Raw genomic sequence first — 23,564 nt, 5'->3', positions numbered from 1 at the left:
AATGAAGAAGTGAGTTATCTGTTAGTGGAATAATTGGGTGACTTAGGAGTGAGAGAAGTGAAAGAGAATGATCTTGTTTAAGTTTAGGTGTGCCAGGTATAAATGGAAAAGATTTATCCCTGACGTTGGAAGGTAATTTAAAAAAATGTATTTGAGCTTTTTGGGTGTAGTTATGCTGTTATATATGTTGAAGGTCAGATGTAATTTTTTTGGGCGGCGGGGGTGGGGGGAATCTCTTTGGTTTGAGTCAGCTCTAGTGTCTTGAGCTTTATGCCTTTAGTCTGGAGAACTGAAATTTATTATCTCACAGAAGGGGAAAACAATTTGAATAGAGTTAATTGAAATGAAAGGAGTAAATGTTTTTTAAGATTTAATCTTATATATTTCTGGCTGCATTGGGTCTTCGTTGCTGCACATGGGCTTTCTCTAGTTGTGGCGAGCAGGGGCTACTCTTCATTGTGGTGCGTGGGCTTCTCATTGCAGTGGCTTCTCTTGTTGCGGAGCACGGGCTCCAGGTGTGTGGGCTTCAGTAGTTGTGGCAGTCAGACTCAGTAGTTGTGGCTTGTGGGCTCTAGAGTGCAGGCTCAGTAGTTGTGGCCACAGGCTTAGTTGGTCCGCGTCATATGGGATCTTCCTGGACCAGGGCTCGAACCCATGTCCATTGCATTGGCAGGCGGATTCTTAACCACTGCACCACCAGGGAAGTCTCGAAAGGAGTGAATTTCTACTTAATTAAGAAATACACTGAGACATCGAAAATGAAGGAAACTCCCATATTTGGCTTCTGGATCTAAAATGATACTCTAGTCTGTGTAGGTTGGTTCAAGAGCATTTAACTCTGTTGGAGGCAGCCAGGTTAGCTTTGTGGAATTTAAAACTCTGACTTTTCCCTAGATACTGACGAAAGCAACTAAATTTATTGGTTATTAGGGAGCGAGAGTAAGCTCAATTTTCTCCGGACTTATGACAATTAGAAGCTGGTTCTAGCATATCTAATGCTTCAGTTTCAAGGCTACCTCTATTTGAGAGCTGTTTTGTGGAGATAACCTCGTAACACATACATTTTAATGAGTACATTACTTTTACCACCTGCTGAAGTCGACTTGGAGTGACTGCTGACCTGAAGTGAATGCCTGTGTTCAATATTAATACGCCATGTCTGGATCCAGACAGCAATCTTTCATTTTGACATGCACATAGTCAAAGTAAATTAATGTTTAAAACCCGAGCACTTTAAGTTCAGTCAGTGTGTGCATTCCATAATAATCCTTCAGAAGCAGTTTACATAGAAATGCTGCGTGCTTTCTTATACTTTAGTTATCATACATACAGGTCCACATTATAGTATTCGTAACAAGGTTTATCCATTGCTATTTTTGTGACTCACTTGTCTTGCAGTGGCTAAAGAAATTAATTATTTTAGGATTTAGTCTTTGCATGTTTTAAATAAAATTACACTGTTTTATATATTCATGCCTGGCAAGACAGTAGCCTAATTTCAGTTATCTTATTTTTAGATTTTTTTTTATTAACCTAGTTCCTTCCTTTATTTCTGCTCAAATCGCACATTTTTGAAAGTATAGTAGTTTTTAATAAGCTAGGCCTGGAAATAATGCATATTTATGACTTTACGTATCAAGGATATTGCTGGAGGATTTTTCTTTTCTTCCTTACGTGCCGTTTTCTAACCTTGCTTTTATTGGTTAAAAAAACATTCATGGCAGATGTAGTAATGGGAAAATTATATTAACATTTAAGTATTAAATTAGCCTGTAGCCAGAGTCTCCTACTAATATGATGACATTTAGTGAGTTCAGGATTTTAAGGACCACACTGCACAACTCACTGTTGCACATTTCCTGTTTGCGTTTTTTGAAAAGTATGTTAGACCTGCCTTTTCAGATTGAAAATTTCCATTGTGGAATCCAATGTTGTTATTATTTTACCTTGCTTGTCAGTGCTTGTTATTTATGTATTAAGAATATGTGTATAGTGACCATAATGAGAATAGTATGTGATGGCGCCGTCTGCAAACAAGACAGTTTTCATAACACTTTTACAGCTTAATTTCAAAGAAAAATCTCAAGTTGTATTTATTAGCAAACATATTTCAGCTAGGGAGTTTTTCATCCTCCAAAAAGATGGCAGATGGAAGTGAACCTAATATGTGTTAAAAGAAAATACACTGCATTTATTTTAAATTTTATCTCTTACATCAGCATGATGTTTTTTATTTAGTCTTAGAGTTATAATAAATGCCATACTTTTGCTGTAAAAGTCAAAATTAGATTTCTGTGTCCGACAGAATTAATTTTCTGTTCAGAAATAAATAAAATATTTGGTTTAGGGCACAGACCATCAAATAACAACTGTTAGATTACACTTCATACAGTTTTAGTGTCCTGGATCTTGGATATTCCTACATCAGAAAACTATGTGCTTTACCCATGGTACAGTGGGTTTAGATTGGATTTGGAAGCATTGTACAGAGAACACCTATTGTTTCCCTTGAACGATGTATGCCCTACAGACGTAACCTTTGTGACCCACCGCTCTTGCAGCGGTCATGGATTTGCACTGATTTGAGCACAGTCTTTCACTGGGTCCTGTTTTCAGTTCTCACGTGTGATGACTGGCTGGCAGAATTAAACATCTGCCTTGTGGCTGCCGAAGGCAGTGTGACTGGCTGGTTCAAATGTACAACACTGGCTTGTTGAGTATTATGCTGTCACTACCTGAATTAACTAGCTGTGGATAAAGGGTCTGTACCATGTCAACATGCTCATTTTTTGTTCTGCTGCGTGGGGAATTTTTGTCCTGTAAGTTTTCTTAAGAGGTTATATGAGTTTGGATTAACTGGAAAGTCAGCATTTTAGCACCACCTCTCTCCCAGAGACTTTGTTAGTGATTTCTACAAAAGGAGACTGTGTAAGAGATTATATGATCAGGCCTATTATTCCTGATCTGATTTTAATTTGCTTACTTTTATCATTTTTCTACAAAAAAGAAAAAACAGCCATATTCTGCCTCTAGAAGGTTAAGGAGTTTAGCTAGAACGTATGCATGTGTAGGTTTTTATGGAGTCTTAGACATCTGTACAAACACACTATAGAGTAAGTGCATTTTGTTGAAGCAATAAGATCTCTCAGAAAGTAAGATGTATGGAGGCCCCAGAGGTCTTGGACTATTTTGTTTGAAGCTACCCCTATACCTCCATAGATAGATGACGAGACAGACATTTTCTTTGGTGAAAAGTAGTTCCCAGCCAACTCTGATATCCACTTCTTGCAGCTTTATGGACTTACTTCAGAGAGCTGGTTACTGAGAGCAAAATATGTGCATGATTACATATAATCAAGGTTAATTTTTATCAAGGGTCACCATGTTTTTGCTATGGTCTGACAGTCATGACCTACATTACAAGAGCCCTGTGGGTCTGTCTGGTGTTTTTTTGCTTGATGTCTGGGTAGTTTATTTCAGATGCTTGTCAGTTTCATTATATATTATCATTTGGGGCTTTTGCTGGATTTTCAGGTATACTGTAAAAACAGTGCTCTTTGCAATTAGATTGTCATGAGGGAGCTTCTGTTTTATGGTGTGTAAACACTCTCTAATCTTGAAGGATGAGTAATTTGGGGGACACTTTCCATTGGGTTTTGTGTTATATTCACTTGGTACATTATTTTGAGATAGAATAGACTTTAGTTCTACAACCAAGATTCCAGATTTGGTTCAGTTAATTCATTCTTTAGCTCTTCTTGGGGAAAATATTTTGGAGTTTTCAATTCAAATGCATTTTTTTTGCTTATGAAAAATCCAGATGAGTAGTTTATTTCACAGCCAGCAACTAAGTGAGATTTATAAGTCAGAAATTTACAAATTTCTTCCCCTTTTGCCAGTACAAAGGGAATGATAGACACTGTTTTTAAAAAATGTGATTTAGGACATTTTGGTAACTCAAAGACAAAACTTAATGGCTGTTAAAGCTGGGTATTTGGTTTTGTAGTTTGAAATCATATTTAATTTTGGCCATATCTATCTTAGTAGTTTAAAGGATAAACAGTTCAAACAGTAAGAAAAAAGCAGTTTGTGTTTTGTCAGTTTTCAACTTTAGATATCAGTAAATCATTGCTGTAGCCTTCTTTATCTTTTGTTTGCACAAAAAACCTGTTAGAATTATGTCTGGGGGGACCATCTGGTGTGGTTCCCAGTCTTGTCAGTGTGATAAGGGATAAGCTGTATAAACAGGGGCACCAAAAAAAAAAAAAAAAAAAAAAAAGAAAAGAAAAGAAATGAAAAAGAAAAAAGGCTGCTTCTAGGAAGGGAAAAGTATGGCGTGTGTTTAATTTTATAATGTACCCACAGAAAGTCATAGGATTTTGCTCATAGTCTATCAAGATTGAGGGTGTAATGTATTTATTTAGAAACCACTGGTCCATGTTATTTGAATGGTTTATCTTCACATTAATATTATATCTTCCTTTTTGATTACAGGGTTCCTATTTTGGAGGTCAGGCTTTTATAAGTTCTTTGAAAATATTTCAGTATAACTCTTGACATTGCAATGTTTTCCAGACTGTCTGTTCAGTTTTTGGATTTTTTTTTCCTAGCTATTAATTTTTCTCTGAGTTGAATCCTCAGAAATCATCCTATTCCTTTTTCATTTGCAATGAGGTCATGGTGCTTCATAAGGAACAAGCCAGTCATTTCCATGGCAACACATTATATCAAAACATTGCAAACCTGTCTTGCCCCTTACTTTTAAACTCTCAAGTGTAGGAAGAAGGAGGTGTGTAAGCAGTGGCATTATTCTTATAGCATATTGGATTACAGGAGGGTTGGCAGAAGGAGAGGAAAGTCAATTAAAAAAAATTAATCTCAAAAGTACCTTAAATTCACTTAGTTATACATATGTGGGGTATGTGTGTGTGTGTTATGATTGACTTTATTTTGAATTAAACAGTTTTTTTACGATGGAAAAATGAAGATTCCAAATAACTGATTTGAAGACTGATCAAATTTAATGTTTATGAGAACAGTAAAAGAAGAAAAAGTAACTGAGTTATATTATCCATGTAAACATATTACACAGTCACTCCAGTCAAGAAAAGTCTACCTTTGCTTAAAGGCTCTAGCACATTCCCATCAGTCATTTTGGCTTAAGGCAGTATTATTTCAGCATGAGAGTGGTACCTTGAACTTCAAAGTGAGTTCTAGAATTTTGTCAGTTTTTTTTCCTGTGGGGAGGATCTAGTGAGATGATGTGATTACCTCTTGTTTATGGAATGGGAGGACAATGGGTGTTGCATCATTACTGAAAATTTCATACCCTTTAATATCAGGTATTCTGGAGCACAGGAACATTAATTTTTTTTTTTTTTTTTTTTTTTTTTTTTTGCGGTACGCGGGCCTCTCACCGCTGTGGCCTCGCCCATTGCGGAGCACAGGCTCCGGACGCGCAGGCTCAGCAGCCATGGCTCACGGGCCCGGCAGCTCTGCGGCATGTGGGATCCTCCCGGACCGGGGCACGAACCCGTGTCCCCTGCATTGGCAGGCGGACTCTCAACCACTGCGCCACCAGGGAAGCCCTGGAACATTAATTTTTAATAATTAAAAGAATTAAAAATAGTTTTTATTTCCTTGTCGTATGTTTTTGCAAGATTCCCAGGGTTGGTGTGACCTTTGAAGACGGTCAGTATTGTAGGGCTTAGCGCCTGCTGTTTGCCCGTGTCCCCTGTCTCAGGCCTGCGCCGTATCTTTGCCAGTCCTTACTGTAGAGTCTACCTGTTGTACTCCCGGAGCTTGCACACCTGACTCACCCCTGCTGTTGGATGGCAGGTGCTTGGGAGGCAGGAGCTTGCTTTCGGAGGGGTGGATGTCGCGTGGAGCAAGTGTGCGGTAAACGTTTGCTGAGAGAGGAGGGATGAGAATGAGTGGAGTTAGTTGTTTGTGATGAACCATTTTTTTTCAGTGGCAAAGGTATATACTCCCATTTTTTTCCCGTGGCTGTATAAAGTGAAATTGGAATATGTCCTACACACCCCTTGTGCCTTTCCAGGCCTGACACACAGCTATCACTAGAGAACTCCTCAGCCTGTCTCTTTTCCCCATTTACTTCCACTTCGGAGTAGTTAACCCTGGCAACTCTAAGCTGTCTGTTGTGGAAGAAGGAGCTGCTGGTGGGGAAGGTTTTCAAAGTCTACAGGCACTACCTGGTGGATTGCACTAAATTTTTTCATTACAAAATACTCGACAGAGAAAAAGACTAAAAGAATAAGATACAGAACAGCCACGTACTTCCAGCCCAGATTTAGAAATAAAACATTATGGGTACAGCTAAAGCTCCCTATGTATGGAGTGGGGGTTAGGTGGGAGTATATTTTTCATTCTCTCTGCCTGTTTACTCCAGAAGAGCTGCAGCCTTTAAAGGAAGTCTTCCCCTCCTCTGTGCTCTCAGAGTGCTACCCCAGGCCCATGAGCCCGTCAGTGTATTATGACCATCTGTTCAGATGTCTGTCACCTCTGCCAGGCTGGGCTTCCACCTTTGTGTTCCCAGCACCACACACAATGATGGGGATGGAATAGGTGCTCAGGAAGTGCTTGTTGCATGAATGAGTGGATGAATGAATAGGTGCAGTTCTTTTCTAACAAATGCCAATTTAATGTAGGATTCTGTTTTTGCAAAACTATTTCCTTGTCAAGCCCATAGTTATAGTGCCTTGCTGCTCTGATTTGAACAAATTGAATTAAACATAAAATCCTGTGGAACAGATGCATTTACAAGTCTCTGCTCACACAGCTGCTGGTCTATTTAATAAAAACATAGCTATTTTGATTGAGTATTCATAGTCTTTCTTTTTGTTAACTCTATTAGTATCGTAGTGCAGGCAGAGACTGCAAACTTTCTGAGATGAGTGGAAGAATGAGCCAGCGCTCAGGGCTGGGAGAGACACTAGGAGATGCCTGAGGTGCATGTAAATAGGAGGTGCGCTCTCAACACGAAGAATAAATAAATACACGTATTTGTGCTCCCTGGGCCGTAACTCCTAAGTTTTTGACTGCAAACCTCTCAATTATTCTGATCTTTCCTCCTCGAAATCACCTATGTTTATAACATCCCTACTCTCAATTACAAAGAGGTCTTTGCTTTTTAAATTAAAAATTCAGGTATAGTTTATATCCAATAAAATGTACAGGTCTTAAGCGTTGAGTTAAAAAATGTTTCCCATTTTGTACATCCATGTTCCACCACCCAGAGAAGATGGAGAACATTTCCATCACCCCAGGAGATTTTGTTGTGCCTCTTTGCAATCAGTCCTCCCTTTTTCTTCCCCTCTGTAGCAGGCAGTTTCTGATACTATCTGCTTGTTCTTGGGAGACATACAAACAAAATCATATGGTATGTACCCTTTTGTGTCTGGCTTCTTTTACTCAAAATAATGTTTCTGAAATTCATATTGTTGCATATATAAATTCCACTTGCTTCTGACAACAAAATGTGTACACTAGAAACCAAATAAAAATTTATTTTTACCTTAAAGCTGAGAGATTGAGTAATGCTTTTTAACGAGTATTGTTAATAGAATTAATGACAATAACTCACATTTATGGAGTGCCAGGCCTCATGCTAAGTGCTTTGCATGCATTATCTTATTCAGTTGCATTCTGTGGTTATGTGTTTGTTTAGTTCTCTGTGGCAGACCTATTTGGTGAAGGACTGTCTTGTGTTGTAAAATTCTAATTGTTTTCCACAAGACCAAGCACTGTTAATGGCAGGTATTGATGAGCTAAAATATGAACCAAGAGGAAAAGCATAAAAGGGCGATGGGGAAGGGGCATGGGGTAGGAAAGAAAGCAGTGCAGGAGCGCAGTGTAGATTCCCCTTTCATGACTGCAACACGACATAGCCTTTGTATATATGAAAAGTGGTCACGTTAAGACTTTTCAAAGAAGCTCATAATAATATGGTGCCGTTCTTTCTGTTCAGAGTTTTATCAGTCCAGCTTTGAGTTTTCATGTGTAGGTTTTGTTTTGCTTGCACTTACATAATACCTGCTATGTGCCAGACACTGTCCTAACTGCTTTACATGTATTCTCACAAATGGGCAAAGTGTGAATTTTTTCTTTTTAATTCCTGCTTTGCACATGAGGCTGCTGAGGCACTGAGAGGTTAAAAGACTGGACCAAAGTCACATAAGTCCTAAGGGTGGAGCTAGGATTCTTTTTGTTTTCTTTTTTCTTTTTTTTTTTTTTATTAGTTTCTGCTTTATAACAAAGTGAATCAGTCATACATATACATCTGTTCCCACATCCCTTCCCTCCTGCGTCTGGAGCTAGGATTCTTACCCTGGGTTAGAGTATGGGTAAAAATTTGAAGAAAAATTCTATACACGATATTAAATTCTTCATTTATCACAAGTTTCATTAATCCTCATTTTTAATGCTGTTCCTCACAAAATGTAGGTATTAAAGTGACCCATGTAGTGTGACAGTCAGTAATGGCAGCTGCTGTAGCACCTTCAGATTTGAGCAGATTTACAGCCAGTACGAAGTGCCTGCAGCAGCCATTGAAGTACAATCTCCAGTTTGGGTTTTATTTTACTTATGTATGATTTATACTAAATATCATGAAATTGCAGGTTTTGCCTTTTGCAGTAAAGTACAAGTCAGTAAACAATCTTTAACACCCCAGTTTGGTTTAGCAATTCATGGTAATATCTAAAATGTACTTAGCTTTTACTGTGTGCTAGGCATTATTCTGAACGCTTTACATATATATTAACTTCATGTTAATCATGGTTTTCAAAAAAGTAGTACTAAATCTTTTTGGGAAAATACAACAAAGCTGTCTTGCACACCCTGGGTTTGGAAAGCCAAGCACCACACCCCCAGTCCTTTTTAAAAAACTTGTGCATACAGATGTATAAATGTATTTTCAAAAATAGACATACTGCAAATTTATAATTGTTTCGGGGGAAGGAAGTACTTCATGTATCTAACCGATAAAATACTCTGTTTCTTTCACAAGACATTTTATATAGACCTTTTCATATATGTGAAGTAAATTTTAACATGTTGCTTAACTGTTCAACATATCTATGAGATACAGTGCTATGTTCTGAGGGAAATGATTTTAAAAATGAAAAGATTTGGTCCTTGTCTTTATTTTTTCAGTTATCGCAGGTGGCAAATATGTATGATTCCAATATAAGGCGATGCCCCAGTTTTCCCAGTGACTAGATTAAATAAAGTGTTTTGACTAACTGGAATATATAAACTGTAGGAATGAAGATGAAATTGTCATCCTAATATTAAGTTATACATACATATTTAAAATTGCATTATATGAAGTAGTTTTTAAATGTTGCTTTTCTCCTCTGGCTTTTCATGAAGCAATTTTATTTAAACACTTCGAGGGCATCTTGAACATAAGGGTTTTTTAACCCCTCCCTAAATCACTTTTTGAGTCGTCTGACACAGTTTTCAAAACTTCACTTCCATTCGACTTGTTTGAAATCCAACATATTTTGAATCTATGATGAGGACCCTGGAAATTTTCTCCCTGGTGCCTGTTCTCATAATTAAAGAACAGTTGGTTTTTTCTTTCCTCCTGGAGAAGCATATATGTTGATCTCTAAAGTGTAACCACTTATTATAATGCTTTGTAAAAGTTTGTCTTTGAAAGACTTGTTTACTGTGAAATCTAATACTTGCCAGTGTCAGGTTATATCCTTAGGAGTTAAGTAAGGCTTAAATCCATTGCAGCTCTTTTGACCGATTCAGGTGACTTCCCTAGGCTTTCAGGGATCCTGTTGCTCAGGGTAATGTCTTCTCCAAGTGATACTGTAACTCGGAATAAGGGGGTGGAGAGAATAAGAGCTCCTGGTAGAAAGAAATACTTGATAGGGACTTTATTAGAAGTATAAAACAGTTTTCTCTTTTCTGAGGGATAATTGTTTTGGGAAAAATAAACTGTGCCTTACATTTGGGCATTTTTTAGAAGATAGCTAACACCTGTTGGAGAGAGTGGATAGGTTGTATTTTAGCCCACTTTTTTCTTACTGAACTGTCACCATTGCATACTTGCTTTTCCTTGCCATGAATTTGGTTCTTTTTACCTGATATTTTATTTGTACGTTTTTCTGTTTCATATTACCTTGTTAGATTTTTCCCGCATTTTGTCAGATGAAGAACATTTATCACTGTTGATGTCTTCAGGACCATAAATATCTGTAACTCTTGTTTTGGGTGTTAGAGAGTAATGTTCTATTGCCTAAGATTCTACCAACTTGACCTCCAGTACATATTGATGTATTTCTGGAATGAATGTTCCTGTGATTCTTGCTTGCACATTACAGCTTTGATATTTGAAATCAGAACTGTGCAGTGTGCAAAGACAAAATGCACTCTTAAAATATTTGCATGATAATCTAAAGGACAAAAACATTTAGTAGGAGTGGTGGTAGAATGTTTCCAGGATCAACACTTGAATGCTGTGGGAGAAAAAAAAATTTTTTTAATGGATGGCAGGTGGCAGAATTGAAAAACAGGTTTTTATAATGGAAATGCTAAGAGTCTAAGCTATAGTGAATGGTATTGTTGCACTAGATATAGTAGATGTATTGCATTATCTTATCTAATCAGGCACTTTTGTTAGTCAAAGCTTCCCCTCCCCCCCCAATTAGTTTCAGCAGGCTTGCTGCAGAGAATGATTCCTCTCAACAATTTGAGCTACTTACAGAATTTTTGAGAGACTGAGGATATTATTTTATCTTTGTCAAGGTTTAACAGGTTTAATAAGCCTAAATTTATTTTATTAAAAATACTACTTTAAGCTAGGAAAGCAATTATAGGAAAGAAGTCAGATGTATTCCAGATAAGAAGGGATATGACTTTGCCCCTCTAATGAACATCAGTAATGTTGGCTGCTTTCCTTTTTAAAATTTATTTATTTTTAATGTTACTATTTATATTTCACATTTAAGATTTGTTTTCAATGCCCTTACTCTTAGAAAGGGGCTCAGGAAATTTTATTACATTTTATATAGTTGGTTTCCAATATCATTCTTATTTTAAAATTTTGTATAATTTCTAAAGGCTTTTTGTAAATAGGGGTCTGTAGTGTCTATAAGTCGGGGAGGCTAGGAGGGGGAAGACCACACAGGAGCTGGGTTTAGTCACAGTGAGGAAGGCACTCTATAGTATGCTTAAAGGCAAAAGGACTCAATTATATTCTAAGAAAGTAGAACCTGTTGGTCTGTTCTGAGTAAAGAGAACACTGTCTGGGCAGGGTGGGGGTCAGTCGAAATAAAAGTGGGTAGTCGCCATTTGGGGATTTTAATCCAACAGGCAGGAGGCACTTTCTTTCTGCACATGCAGGCTGGAAATGCGTATAATCCTCCTCTGCCATCCTGGAGCATCAGCATCGTGTGGGGAGGGGGGAGGGGGGTAAGCTGTGGTTTGGTGATAGCTGTGACCCCTTTTTTTCGGTGTAATGTTGAGTGTTCTCGGTACAGAACGGACTGGTAAGTCCTGCGCAAGTCAAGGTTTAAGCTGAGGTCCCTGGGTAGTTAAGTAGTTCCAAGAATGTATTTGTTCAGTAGAACTCTTGAATAATTTAATGTGTGCCAGCTTGCTAGTGCTAGGAATACAACGATGACTAAGACACAGCCCATTCCTTTGAATAGCTATCAGTCTAATGAGGCACATAACTATTTAGAACCATCAGAAGAGAATATTCACACATTCCCAATACCAAATCCACCTACCTGCATGAATTTGCTTCACCTCCCTACTCTGGTCCCTTCACTGCCCTTGATGAATGTCCATGAGCCCATCTGAGGCCAACTCTAATCACTACGTACTCATCCCCTCTCACCTGCTTGAGGGCATTGCTCCTGCAGTTTTCTCCTTCCTCCATTGAATTATTTTCCCCTTTTACTGGATCATTCCTATCATCAAACATGCTATCTTAAAATAGTCTCCTTCCTTGACACCATATTTCTCTCCAACTATTCCATGTCCTTCTTCCTTCTTTGTAGGTGGCAAAAACTCCTTGTAAGCAGTTGTTTATACCTGCTGCTTCCCCTACTTTCCCCAACTTACTCCAGTCATGCCCCTTTACTACAAGTGCTTTTGTCCAGTTCATCAGTGACCTCTGTATGGCCAAATGCAACTGTCACGTCTCTGTCCTTGTAGTCTTTATCTCTTAGCATTTGACATAGCTGATCACCCTTTCCTTCTCGAAATACACTGACTGGGCTTCCCGGACACCACTCCGTCTTGGTTACTGGTTCTCTTCCCATTTCACTGGCTCTTCCTTCAGTCAGTCATCTTTGTTGATTCATCCTCATTATTATGATATCTAAATGTTGGAGTGTCTCCAAGGTACTTTGTTTTACTTTCCCACCTGTACTCATTTGGAATTTTATAGAGCGCCCCAGCTTTTAAGTACTCTCTATATGCTGACACTTCCCTAATATATATTTCTGAATCTAATCTTGCCTTTGAACCCTGGACTCTCTGCTTTATATCATTTGACCTTGGATTTTTAATAAACGTGTCTATTTAACATGTTTAAAACTCCTAATCTCCCCCACAAATCTGCTCCTCCACAGTCTTCCTATTTCAGTACAAAGAATCTACCTATGTCCTTTCAGTTACTTGGGCCCAAAATTTTGGAATCAAGGCTAACTACTCCTGTTTTCACCCCCCACATTGAATCTATCAGCAAATCCTGATGGCTCTACCTTGAAGACGTCCAGAGTCCTACCATTTTTATCACCCCCACCGAGACTACCATCTTGCTCTAAATCAGTGTCATTTTTTTTTTTACCTAGATTATAGTAGTTGCCTGATTCATCTCCTTGCCTTCACCTGCACAATCTGTTTTCCACACAGCAGTCAGAGGTTCTTTGAATACCATCTTATTTGACTCTTCGGCTCAAATTTCACAATGCTGTCCAATAAAACTTTCTGCAATAATGGAAATATTCTGTTGTACATTGTCTGATATGGTTAAAACATTGTCTAATACGGTAGCCATTGGCCAGATGTGGCTATTCAGCACTTGAAATCTAGTTAGTGCAACCAAAGAACTGAACTTTAAATTTTATTTAATTTCAATGAATTTAAATATCAATAGCTACATGAGTAAAAGCCAAAGTTTTTATCATGACTTTTGAGGTGTTAGGTGAACTGAACCCTTTTTATTTCTCTGATTTCATCTCCTACTACCACTGTCATCCTAATTTTTTCTTTGAACACACCAAGTATGTGCTCACACTTGTTGTTCCCTCTGTGAGGAATGTTCTTCCTCCAGGTATCTACTTGTTCTGATCTTACATTTCAGGCTTTGTTCAAATAAATAGTACCTTGTCAGAGAGTCTTTCCATGACTCCCCTATATAAAATAACATCCTTCCCTTCTCTCTACCTCTAATCTTCTATATTTCCTTTGAGTAATGATCGCCACCTGTTAGACTTATTTGGTTGTGATCTGTGTCTTCCTCACTAGAATATAAGTTCTGTGAGAGCAGGGGCCCTCATGTCCCGATACAGTTGTAGCCCCAGAGCCTAGAACAGTTGTTGGCACTCAGCCAACTTCATTAACTTACTTAGTTAATGAATAAGTAATTGGAGTCAAGGTGATAAACTCTTGTTGACTTATGAATGAAGGCTTCTTATAGATACAAAGGAATGAGTAATGACTTCAGCCTCAGGACTAGGACTACCTTCATAGAACAGTGAAATTTGAATTAGGCCTTAAGGAATGAATAGAAAATTGTCTTATTTTAGAAGAGAGGTTAAAATTTTGTGACTTAATCAATATTTTAGTTTTACCTTGTTTTCAACAATGCTGACATTTAGGCAACTCAGATGAGTACACAGGCTCTGTTGTGTGGTGGGCACTGTGCTGAGCCCTGCTGGTACAAAGAAGATTAATAAGATGTTCCTGCTTCCTTCAGGGAACTCACTGTATGTGCTATAGTGGTGTCCACTGATTAGAAATAGAGCAAAATAATGAAAAGTTCAAGTTCAGCTTTTTCTATTAGCGTTTTAAATGGTATATTGATTATTGAATAATTAAGAGATTGACATATAAAAATATATTAAGAGAAGTGTCTATTTGATTCCATCAGCACCTATAGTGATCATTCCTCCTAGTAGCTGACCGGCTCCAAGCTGTTGTTGATAGGGATTATTAATTTTTTTTTCCCCCACCTCTCTCCTCTTTTTCTCATTATGGGATTGGGTTCTATAGAAAGCTCACCGGGACAGTAAAATTCATCAGTTGTCTGTGAACTTTCAAAAATTACAAATCTGAACTGTTAAGATTTTCATTGCAAAAGAGAAGTGCTAACTAGGTTTACAAGATAATCTTGGGTTACTGCAGAATAGAGACTACGTGAATACTTGATGAATTTAATGCTTTTTAAAATCGAGTATAAATAAACTGAGGCAGTCTTAGTACCCTTTTCCAAGCATGTTGTGGTTCACTTAGGTGTTCTGGGTGATGGATGAGTGTTTCAAAAATACTTTCTTTTCTCCAACCCAAAGAGTATATTCCTCAAAGTCACCTTCAGCATCCCTCCCTCACCCAAGAAAACTCATCTTTCCTCCTAGCTGCCTGTGTTACTCTTATTTCTTTGAGCCCACCTTTGAATTTAGGACTTGTAAAATTATAAACATTTATAAATGTTTGATCTCTGTGTCCATGGAACAGCTTTAAAAATCTTCTTTAATCTCTGAGATGAGGCAGTCAAGAGTCAGGCATCTTCCATTATGGAATCTCTTTGAAGTTTTCTTTCTATTTCAGTTTTTCCCTCTAGCACTCCTACCTTCGGTGGCTCAGTGGTGGATTTTTTTCACTAAAACATTTTTTTCCCCTTTTGCTTAGGTCTCTTTGGCAGTCTTTCAGAAGTTCAGAGGCAAAATTAGTAAAATTAGGCTTTGAACTTTGTTTATTGTTTTCAAACTGCACTTCTCTACTAAGGTAGTCTCTTGAGATAGAAAGAGACCTTTTAAAATATTTTTGTCTATTTTACATGCTATTGCTGCCTCTGTTGTAGGTATAACAGCCCTAAAAACAAGCTGTTGTTTTCCTTGTCTAGACTAGAAAGCTCAATTAATCAAGATGTCTTGAGTCTAGCTACTATCCATTTTTGTTTTATAGGATTATACACTTTTTTGAAATCTGAAATCTTACGACACGGGATTTTCTTTTGTGGTTTTATATGAATCAAAGGCCTTGGTCCAGGGAACAATATGAAAACTCTCACTACAAAGAAGGTATCTTGTTATTTTTTCATTCAGGTAGCCCTACGTGAAATTTTTGGTGGTCTTTTTGTCTCACGAATATCTACTCTCCTGCACTGAGAAATTTGCTTTGCCTTTTGTTTTTGGATTCATATGTTTTGAATGTTCAGGGTAAATAGCATTAATCAGAGCTGTTAAATTACATGTATCTAATATCTTATATATATTTATGTTGGGCTTTTACTTCATTGATGGGTTTGCTTCTGCTTACTCCTTTATACTTAGTATTACACACACACACACATTCTAGTTTCATATTGCTTCCTGTTTGATTTTAGATGTAATTGCTACTCTTACTGAAAGCCAGTGAAATTGAAAGCCAGTCGAAACTCTCTTTGTAAGAGAGTTTTTGTTTCTTTAATTCTGTAATTAATAATTATTGTTTCTCAAGTTTCCTTTGGCAGGTATTCTCATGGAACATTCCAGGATCCTATAATACTCCTTGTTTGATTAGAAAATTATTCATTACTTGCCTCTCCATTCTTTAGGAAAATAGAGAGCTTCCCAGTTCACATCAGTGAGACTGAATTTCAGAAAAAGAATATACCACAAAAAATACTTATAAAATTATTTTATTAGGTGATTTTCTCTTATTTCAGTGAAATTTTAAGAATGAAGCCCAAATTTATGTTTTACAGTTTTTTTTGTTTGTTTTTGCGGTACGCGGGCCTCTCAGTGTCGTGGCCTCTCCCGTTGCGGAGCACAGGCTCCGGACGCGCAGGCTCAGCGGCCACGGCTCACGGGCCCAGCCGCTCCGCGGCATGTGGGATCTTCCCGGACCGGGGCACGAACCCGCGTCCCCTGCACCTGCAGGTGGACTCTCAACCACTGCGCCACCAGGGAAGCCCTGTTTTAGAGTTTTACAGAGTTAGTCGTTGACTGTAGAATCGCATTGTGTTATTTTAGACGTTCCGAGGGGTGGTCTAGGAAAGCAGGTAAGAGTGTGTCATGGCAACAGGCTGCCTAAGTCCAAGAGCCACTTCATTACGTATTTAACGTGTCACCTTGAATAAGTTGTTTACCCTCTCTGTACCCAGTTTTCTCATCTTTAAATAGGGTGGTAGTACCTATTCTATATGGTTGTCATGAATAATACATGAATTTAGATGAAAATATTTGGGACACTGAGAAGTGCATCAAAGTGTATTGAGAGGAAACAATCCTATAGTAATAGGCAGCTGCTGCCACGATTATTGTTGTTGTCTTTATTATTAGTCTTAATAGACCTGTGTATGAATTCTTGCTTTGTCCTTGAAGAGTTATGCGACTCTCGCAGCTTACTCTACTTCACGTCTAAGTTTTCATCTCTAAAATGAAGATTGTATTATGTTGTACCTGATAAAAGGCATCATGAGGCATAGAGACGCACATGTAAATGATCTACAGTGACCTGCAGGCAGAGGAGGGCGCCACAACTTTATTACTGGTAGTTGTAGTATTAGTATTTTTGTCTCTTGAAAACCCTGCCTGATATCTGTTTTCCTTTTTCCTGAATCTGTTGTAATGTTTCACTGCTAAATGGTTATCTAGAGAGTTTCCAGAAAGAGTAATGCTTTTGGGATTCAGGGGTTTAGACAGAATTGAAATAAATGTTGCTTAATTGCCGGCTGTGAGAGAAACATGGTGGGGATCATTATACTTTCACCAGGGAGTGTGAGGATGTGAGTGCTGGGCCAACATTTCCCCCCTCCTTTATCTCCCATCTACCGTTCCTCCTCTCTGTCCAGTAATATCTGTTGTGAGGTGGTTATGACCGCTGGAGTTACGGTGCAGACACTGTGGTGCCTGCAGTATGAATCACAGTCCTTTTGTTTTAGTGCTGGCATGGGGGCCACATAGAACCGTAAAGGCATTAAAGGATTAAATGAGTTTCAGAGGTACTGTTAGAAAGCTGAAGTTGAATTTCCTTAAATTCTTACATTTGTAATGGTTACAGCTACAAAAAGCATTGGAGTAATCTGGAACCTAGGGAAGGCTGTGGTGTGGGCTAGTTTTGTAGCAGAATTTGCTTTTGCTAATGTCACATACTGATTTTCTTTGCCCCAGAAGGCAAAATTGTTTCTAAACTGAAACCTCAGCTTACTGAGCTTAATATTGATTTTGAGGGCTGTACAGTGATGACTGAAAAATAGGTTACAGCCATTTTTGAAGAGAGATTACGTTTGAACTTCTACATTAAGGATGGCACGTGCTGTGTGTCTGACACATCTTGCTGAAGCAAGTCATTAATGACTTGACCTCCTGTCACAAGCATAGACGCATGTTTTAAATTCATAAATGGTGGCCCACTGAGAAATGTCTGCTGTGTTCATTAAAATATACATATGAAACTAGAATCAAATTAAACATTTCAAACAGCTCATTTTATTAACTCTTAATAATTAATTAGTTTTTAGCACTGAGAATAAAGGTAATTAAAACAGATTTACTACATGCTATAAGATTTCTGCCTCAGGAAGATGAAAGGGGACATTTATTTTTCATACACTTAAACATTGGCATTTCTGCTTTTATTCTCTGGGGCTTTTGTATATAACAAAAGAACTTACTGAGTTTTTTAAATGATAAAACTATAATTGTAAAATATCTTTAATGCTTTTAAGTCTACCTAAATCAATTGCAGTCTGTTGGAATGTTAAAATTCCACCTTTGACTTCTGCAGTTAATAAAAAGGTATTTCCTGCTACTGCGGGGTATTGTCACATCATTTTATTTACATTTTTCTTAATTTAATCTCTAGTATGATTTATATCTTTACATGGTTTAAAATACCTAAGACATAAAAAGATTCACAGGCAAAGGTATGTTCCTATCTGAATTCCTTATTTGCTCTGGTCGCATATCCTCTCCAGGTGAAAACATTGATTAGTTTCTGTGTATCCTTCCATAGTTTCAAAAATGCAAACAAATACATGTCTTTGCCACATTAAAAAAGGTAGAAATCCAGACATATAAGGTAATAGATAATAAATGTTAGATGATAACTTGGAAAGAACAAAGTCACAGTATTGTTATACTTGGAAATCAGTTCATTCAGTTGTGTGTATCACCCTGCTCCCCTGTTATTTCAGGTTGAGTGTACGTGTTTGCTTCGTCTTCAGAATAGAAAGTTCCTGGAGAGGACCTACCCTTTCTGGAACTGTTTCTGTTTGACCCATCCTATGCAAACTTACTCAGTCATGCAAACACTGTGTGCTTTATACAAATATTACCACCTGTATTTTTTATTTGTGTTTCTCAAAGGAGTTTTTGGTAAAATTTGCATAGTGATTCTGCTCATTCAGCTTTGTATATTGTTAAGAGTTCAAATGCTGTGGATATGAAAGACTATAGTGTGTATGTACCAAATAAAAAGGTACTGTGACAGGCAGTGTTCTCAGGATAACTCCGTCTCAGGTATTCAAATCTAATTTGAATATTGAATCTAGACCTATGATTATTAACCCAACTCCATTTACAGTTGATGGAAATTTGCATAAAATTGGTCTTCTAGATAGCTTAAGGTATAGTGAGCAAAATGTTAACTCCTTATTTATGTAGCATGTGCAGCTCTGACTGTCATGATGAAAAACTAATCTGAGCACATTTGGTTTACTGACAATCTTTTCTGGAAATTAGCTGTGGTATCATGTCACAATGTCAGAAACATGTCTGACAGTTTTTGTCTTTTCATACTGGAAATGGTGGATAGCGTGTCTCAAATCCTAGAATCTGTGCTGTGTCAAATCCTCTCTGTGTGGATCTTGGTAGGCAGATCGTTCAGGAGAGGGGTGCTGTGGCTTGATGTGCTTTATAATTTTGAAAGAAATTACACTAATTTTGTTCACTTTATATTGGCTCTTCCTTTATGTCTGGTGTTAACTGACAACTTCGCAAGCATTTGGTCTTTTTTGTTGTTGTTGTGTAGAGACGGTGATTCTTTTTATTAAATATTGAATGAGTGTATGCACGTGTAATGATTTACTGCAGGCAGCGAGCTTTTATAAATCTTTTCAGAGGAAGTTCCTGGCTATTTACAAAGGTTGATTACTTCTTAGAACAGTGATTGCCTGAGATTTGCAAAGGCAGAGGAAAATCACACCTCTTATTTTACCTTTCTCCATCTGTTAAACCTACTGTAAATATATTGGTAAGGGTGTCAGGCCATGGAATAGGCCTCTGTATTTGAACAGTTTGATCCTATCAATTTCACTGAAGTCATTATCCTCTGTAGGACCTCAGGATGATATCACTTTCGAGGTAGTGCCTAAACAAACCTCAGTCCTTAAGTAATGCAATTTTATTAAAATTTTTCTCCTTTTATTATGAATAGTCTCTGTGCCTTTTAAAATAAGTTTTTTTTTTTTTGTTTTTTGTTTTGTGGTACGCGGGCCTCTCACTGTTGTGGCCTCTCCCATTGCGGAGCACAGGCTCCGGATGCACAGGCTCAGCGGCCATGGCTCACGGGCCCAGCTGCTCCGCGGCATGTGGGATCCTCCCGGACCGGGGCACGAACCCGTGTCCCCTGCATCAGCAGGCGGACTCTCAACCACTGCGCCACCAGGGAAGCCCCTAAAATAAGTTTTTAATAAGATGGTAATTGCATAATAGTCAATATATTTACTTTTAATTATAAAGTTTTGGCTGCCTTGAACAAATCTAATGATGTCCAAAAAAGCCTGAATGGATGGGTATATAAATGTAAAATATTTTGTAGCATTATTTGTACATTATTTCTGGCTAGTGTGCACCCCTTAGTGTATTTAAAATACTAGATTTGTAAAAATTCACTTTATGTACAATATTAGATTAGGATGTGTGTTACGTAAAGTGAGGCATGCCTCTATGAAACCTGGTATGTTTTTTTGTTCCCAAATTCTGTGGTGGGTGTGCTGAATGATAAACAGTCATGCTCTTAGTCAGATTGATCCTGGATCCCTTGAGGGAACTGGCAGTTTCCCTTGGATGGCATTGCTAAATCTCCGGTTTTCTTCCTGACTTGCTCCTCCTGTGGCCCACACTTAGGTCAGATTTCTGAGAAAACCTGTGCTATTGATGAATGCTTTGTACATGATTATAGAAGGCTCAGTACCTCTGAGAAAGAGCAGAAACATGTAATTAAATGCAAATGGTGGCAACTTGTTTAATTTTGAGTTAATGTGGGTTAATCCAATGCCATTGATCACTTGGGGGTAGCACTACTTGGGGTCCATCTAATAAATATCTCATAATGATGGTTAGTTTTTCTTTTAGATAATAAATACTTGCTCTTCTCAAACATTAATTTATTAAGTTTGAGCAAACATTTTTTTGGAGAGAGAATGGTAAATGGTGATTAAAATTTTGGGTTTAATAAATGGAAGGAAAAGAAAAACCCTGAGAATTGATTTAAATTTGTCCTTGGAGAAGTGGGAGTGCTCAGAGCTTCTCTGGTAGTGAGCCGGTAGTTGATGGGGATGAAGATGATGACATAAGCAAAAATCTGGGAGCATCAGGCACAGGTAGACTAATAACACAGAGCTTACAAGTTTGCTTTGTGCTTATTGCACGGTAGAATTGTAACGGAGGAAGGGACTCTTGACGGCACTCAGCTGTCACATGTAATAATATAGCTAAGAAAACCGAGGCGCATAGAGAAATGGAGGACGTGTGCCAAGTTATGGAACTAGTTAGTGGCAGGTTGGATTCCAGGTCTTATTTGTTTAGCTCAGCACCTTTTCCTTCGCTACTCTCCTTACTTGTTTATTGGTTATACAGAATTATTATTGGGCTACCAGATGGTTAGGTGTGATCGAGAGAGGAGGTAGGAAGACCTAATGCAAAAGTTTATTTGGCAGTTCTGCTGCAGACCAGGGCTGCTGACAGTCAGTTAGTAACAGCAGCCAATGTAACACTGAGGGCTTGCCATATGAGAGGCACGGGGCAAAGAGCTTTACATGTACTTGCATGTAATCCTCAAAAGAGATCTGTGAGGTAGATAGCATTGTTATACTATTTTGTAGATGCAGAACTTAAGTCTTAAAGAGATGAAGTAATTTGCTAAAGATAAGTATCTACTGAGGGTAGGAGCGCAGATTTTTTTTTGGCTGCATTGGGTCTTCTTCGTTGCTGCACATGGGCTTTCTCTAGTTGAGGCAAGCGGGGGCTACTCGTCCTTGCGGTGCGTGGGCTTCTAACTGTGGTGACTTCTCTTGTTGCGGAGCACGGGCTCTAGCCGCGTGGGCTTCAGTAGTTGCAGCACGCGGGCTCTAGAGCACAGGCTCTAGAACGCAGGCTCAGTAGTTGTGGCACACGGGCTTAGTTGCTCCACGGCATGTGGGATCTTCCCGGACCAGGGATCGAACCTGAGTCCCCTGCATTGGCAGGCGGATTCTTAACCACTGCACCGCCAGGGAAGTCCCAGGAGCGCAGATTTGAACTCCTCTCATATCCCATTCTGCTTCCCATTGTATGTCAGTCGTATAAGGGAAGACCTTTGCAAAAATCCAAAGCCCTTTCCAGCTCTAACATCCAATGACCACTGAGTTTTAATTTCTTTTCTTTTCAATTATAATGTGAAAGTTAGCTTATTGGATCTCACTTTAGCTTCTAAGAGGCGAGACTCCTTCATGTGGTACAGAGTTCATTCAGGAAGGTCTGCCAACGCTTAGAAAGGGAGCAGTGAGGTTAGCTTGACATTATTTGGTCCTCAGGATTTCAGACTTCCCCTCACTGGTTAGTGATTTCTTTCGGAAGTGGTTTTAAACCATCTTTAAAATGGCTTATTTACAGTCTTTTGAGGATTGATGGCAAAGGGACATGTTACCCAATTTACTTTAGCTTTGAAAATTGGAATACTTACCTACCTTTTGTCTTTCTATATTTCCTTATTTCTCAGAGATTAGTGATGGATTCAGCAGCCTAATCTGTTTGTTCTGTCATTACCCTGGGATATCAGTCACCTGGGCTGGATTTGGAGCAGTGAGGCACTTGATGCTTCTTTCTCATCTTGACCTCAAATTCCTTTTAGCCATGTTTATTGTGTTCTTTTCTAACCTGAAGAAAATGGTCACACCCAGTTTCTCAAGGCAAGGAAGAAAAACTCAGTGACCATCTTTTCTCTGGGTCTCCTTTATTGCTTGGGACTATAGTCCTGTCATAGTGATGAAGTCTCAGCGGGGGGGGGGGGGGGGGCGGGGGATAGATTTAGGGAGTGGCATCCATTTGTTCCCACTGTGTTTGGAAACAGGGAGGGTACTGTGAGCAAAGGTTGTATTCTATGATTTTTTTCCCTCCTACTTTTCCTTTTTTCTCCTGATTATTTGCCTCTGGCAGACACTGGTAAGAATCACAGTGCAGACATCAAGAATTTGAAGGCAAATCTATGCCCTCTTCTGCAGATAATGATTCTTTGGAGAAATAGCTCCTGGCTTGTATTGGGCCTTGCTTGAGACTGAATACGTAATCATGAGGTATCACGTGACCATGTGGCCTGAGCTTCCTACCATGAATTGGGTTTTGCCTAACCCATTTGGCCAGAGATTGGGAATGAACCAAAGCAATCTGTTATCAAATGGAAGTGGGATATAACAGACCAAATTTGGGCAGGTATGGAAGGTATAAGTATGTTGTATGAGTAGGTGGCTCCGATGTCTTCAGTGCCAACTTTTGTTCGTTGCTGCTGCTTTTTCAGTCTATTCCTATGGCCTCCTTATGATCAGTTGAGCAAAGAAGAAAAAAACTTCAACCTGGTTTACAGATGAGTCCGCATGATACGCTGGCTTTCACTCAAAAGTAGATACTGCAGGGCTTCCCTGGTGGCGCAGTGGTTGAGAGTCTGTCTGCCGATGCAGGGGACACGGGTTCGTGCCCCAGTCCGGGAAGATCCCACATGCCATGGAGCGGCTGGGCCCGTGAGCCATGGCCGCTGAGCCTGCGCGTCCGGAGCCTGTGCTCCGCAACGGGAGAGGCCACAACAGCGAGAGGCCTGCGTACCGCAAAAAAAAAAAAAAAAAAAGTAGACACTGCAGTACTAAAGCCCCACTCAAGACTAACCATGAATGACGGTGATGAAGGGAAGTCCCTACAGTGGGCAAACTTTGAGCAGTATATTTTGTTGCCTGCTCTGTTTGGAGTGGGAGATGACCAGAGATAAAGACCTACATTGATTAATGGGCAGTTGCTAATGTTTTGTCTAGAAGGAACAGAATCTGAAGATTGGTGACAAGGAAGTCTAGGGAAGAGGTGTGTGGATGGACCACTCTGAATATTCAGACTGTGAAGATTGTT

The 23,564-nt window shown here is 38.8% G+C and overlaps 1 protein-coding gene across 9 annotated transcripts in view; it reads left to right on the top strand.

Moving 5' to 3' along the window:
- CDKAL1 (CDKAL1 threonylcarbamoyladenosine tRNA methylthiotransferase) overlaps positions 1-23,564 on the top strand; it is a 669,277-nt gene that overhangs the window by 28,475 nt on the left and 617,238 nt on the right. Inside the window, exon 1 of one of the 9 annotated variants that reach the window (XM_082638083.1) lies at positions 14,321-15,290. The exons of the other annotated variants lie outside the window; for them this stretch is intronic. Within the exon in view, the coding sequence (XP_082494209.1) occupies positions 15,236-15,290 (55 nt within the window). The 5' untranslated portion in view covers positions 14,321-15,235. Of the gene's footprint in view, positions 1-14,320; positions 15,291-23,564 lie in introns of those variants that run through there. 9 annotated transcript variants of the gene reach the window in all.

Source organism: Mesoplodon mirus, assembly GCF_964341445.2.
Source record: "Mesoplodon mirus genome assembly, chromosome: 12".
In the NCBI taxonomy this organism is placed as follows: Eukaryota; Metazoa; Chordata; class Mammalia; order Artiodactyla; family Ziphiidae; genus Mesoplodon; species Mesoplodon mirus.
Note: the sequence above shows the minus strand (reverse complement) of the source record. Positions and strands in the feature narration are given on the sequence as shown.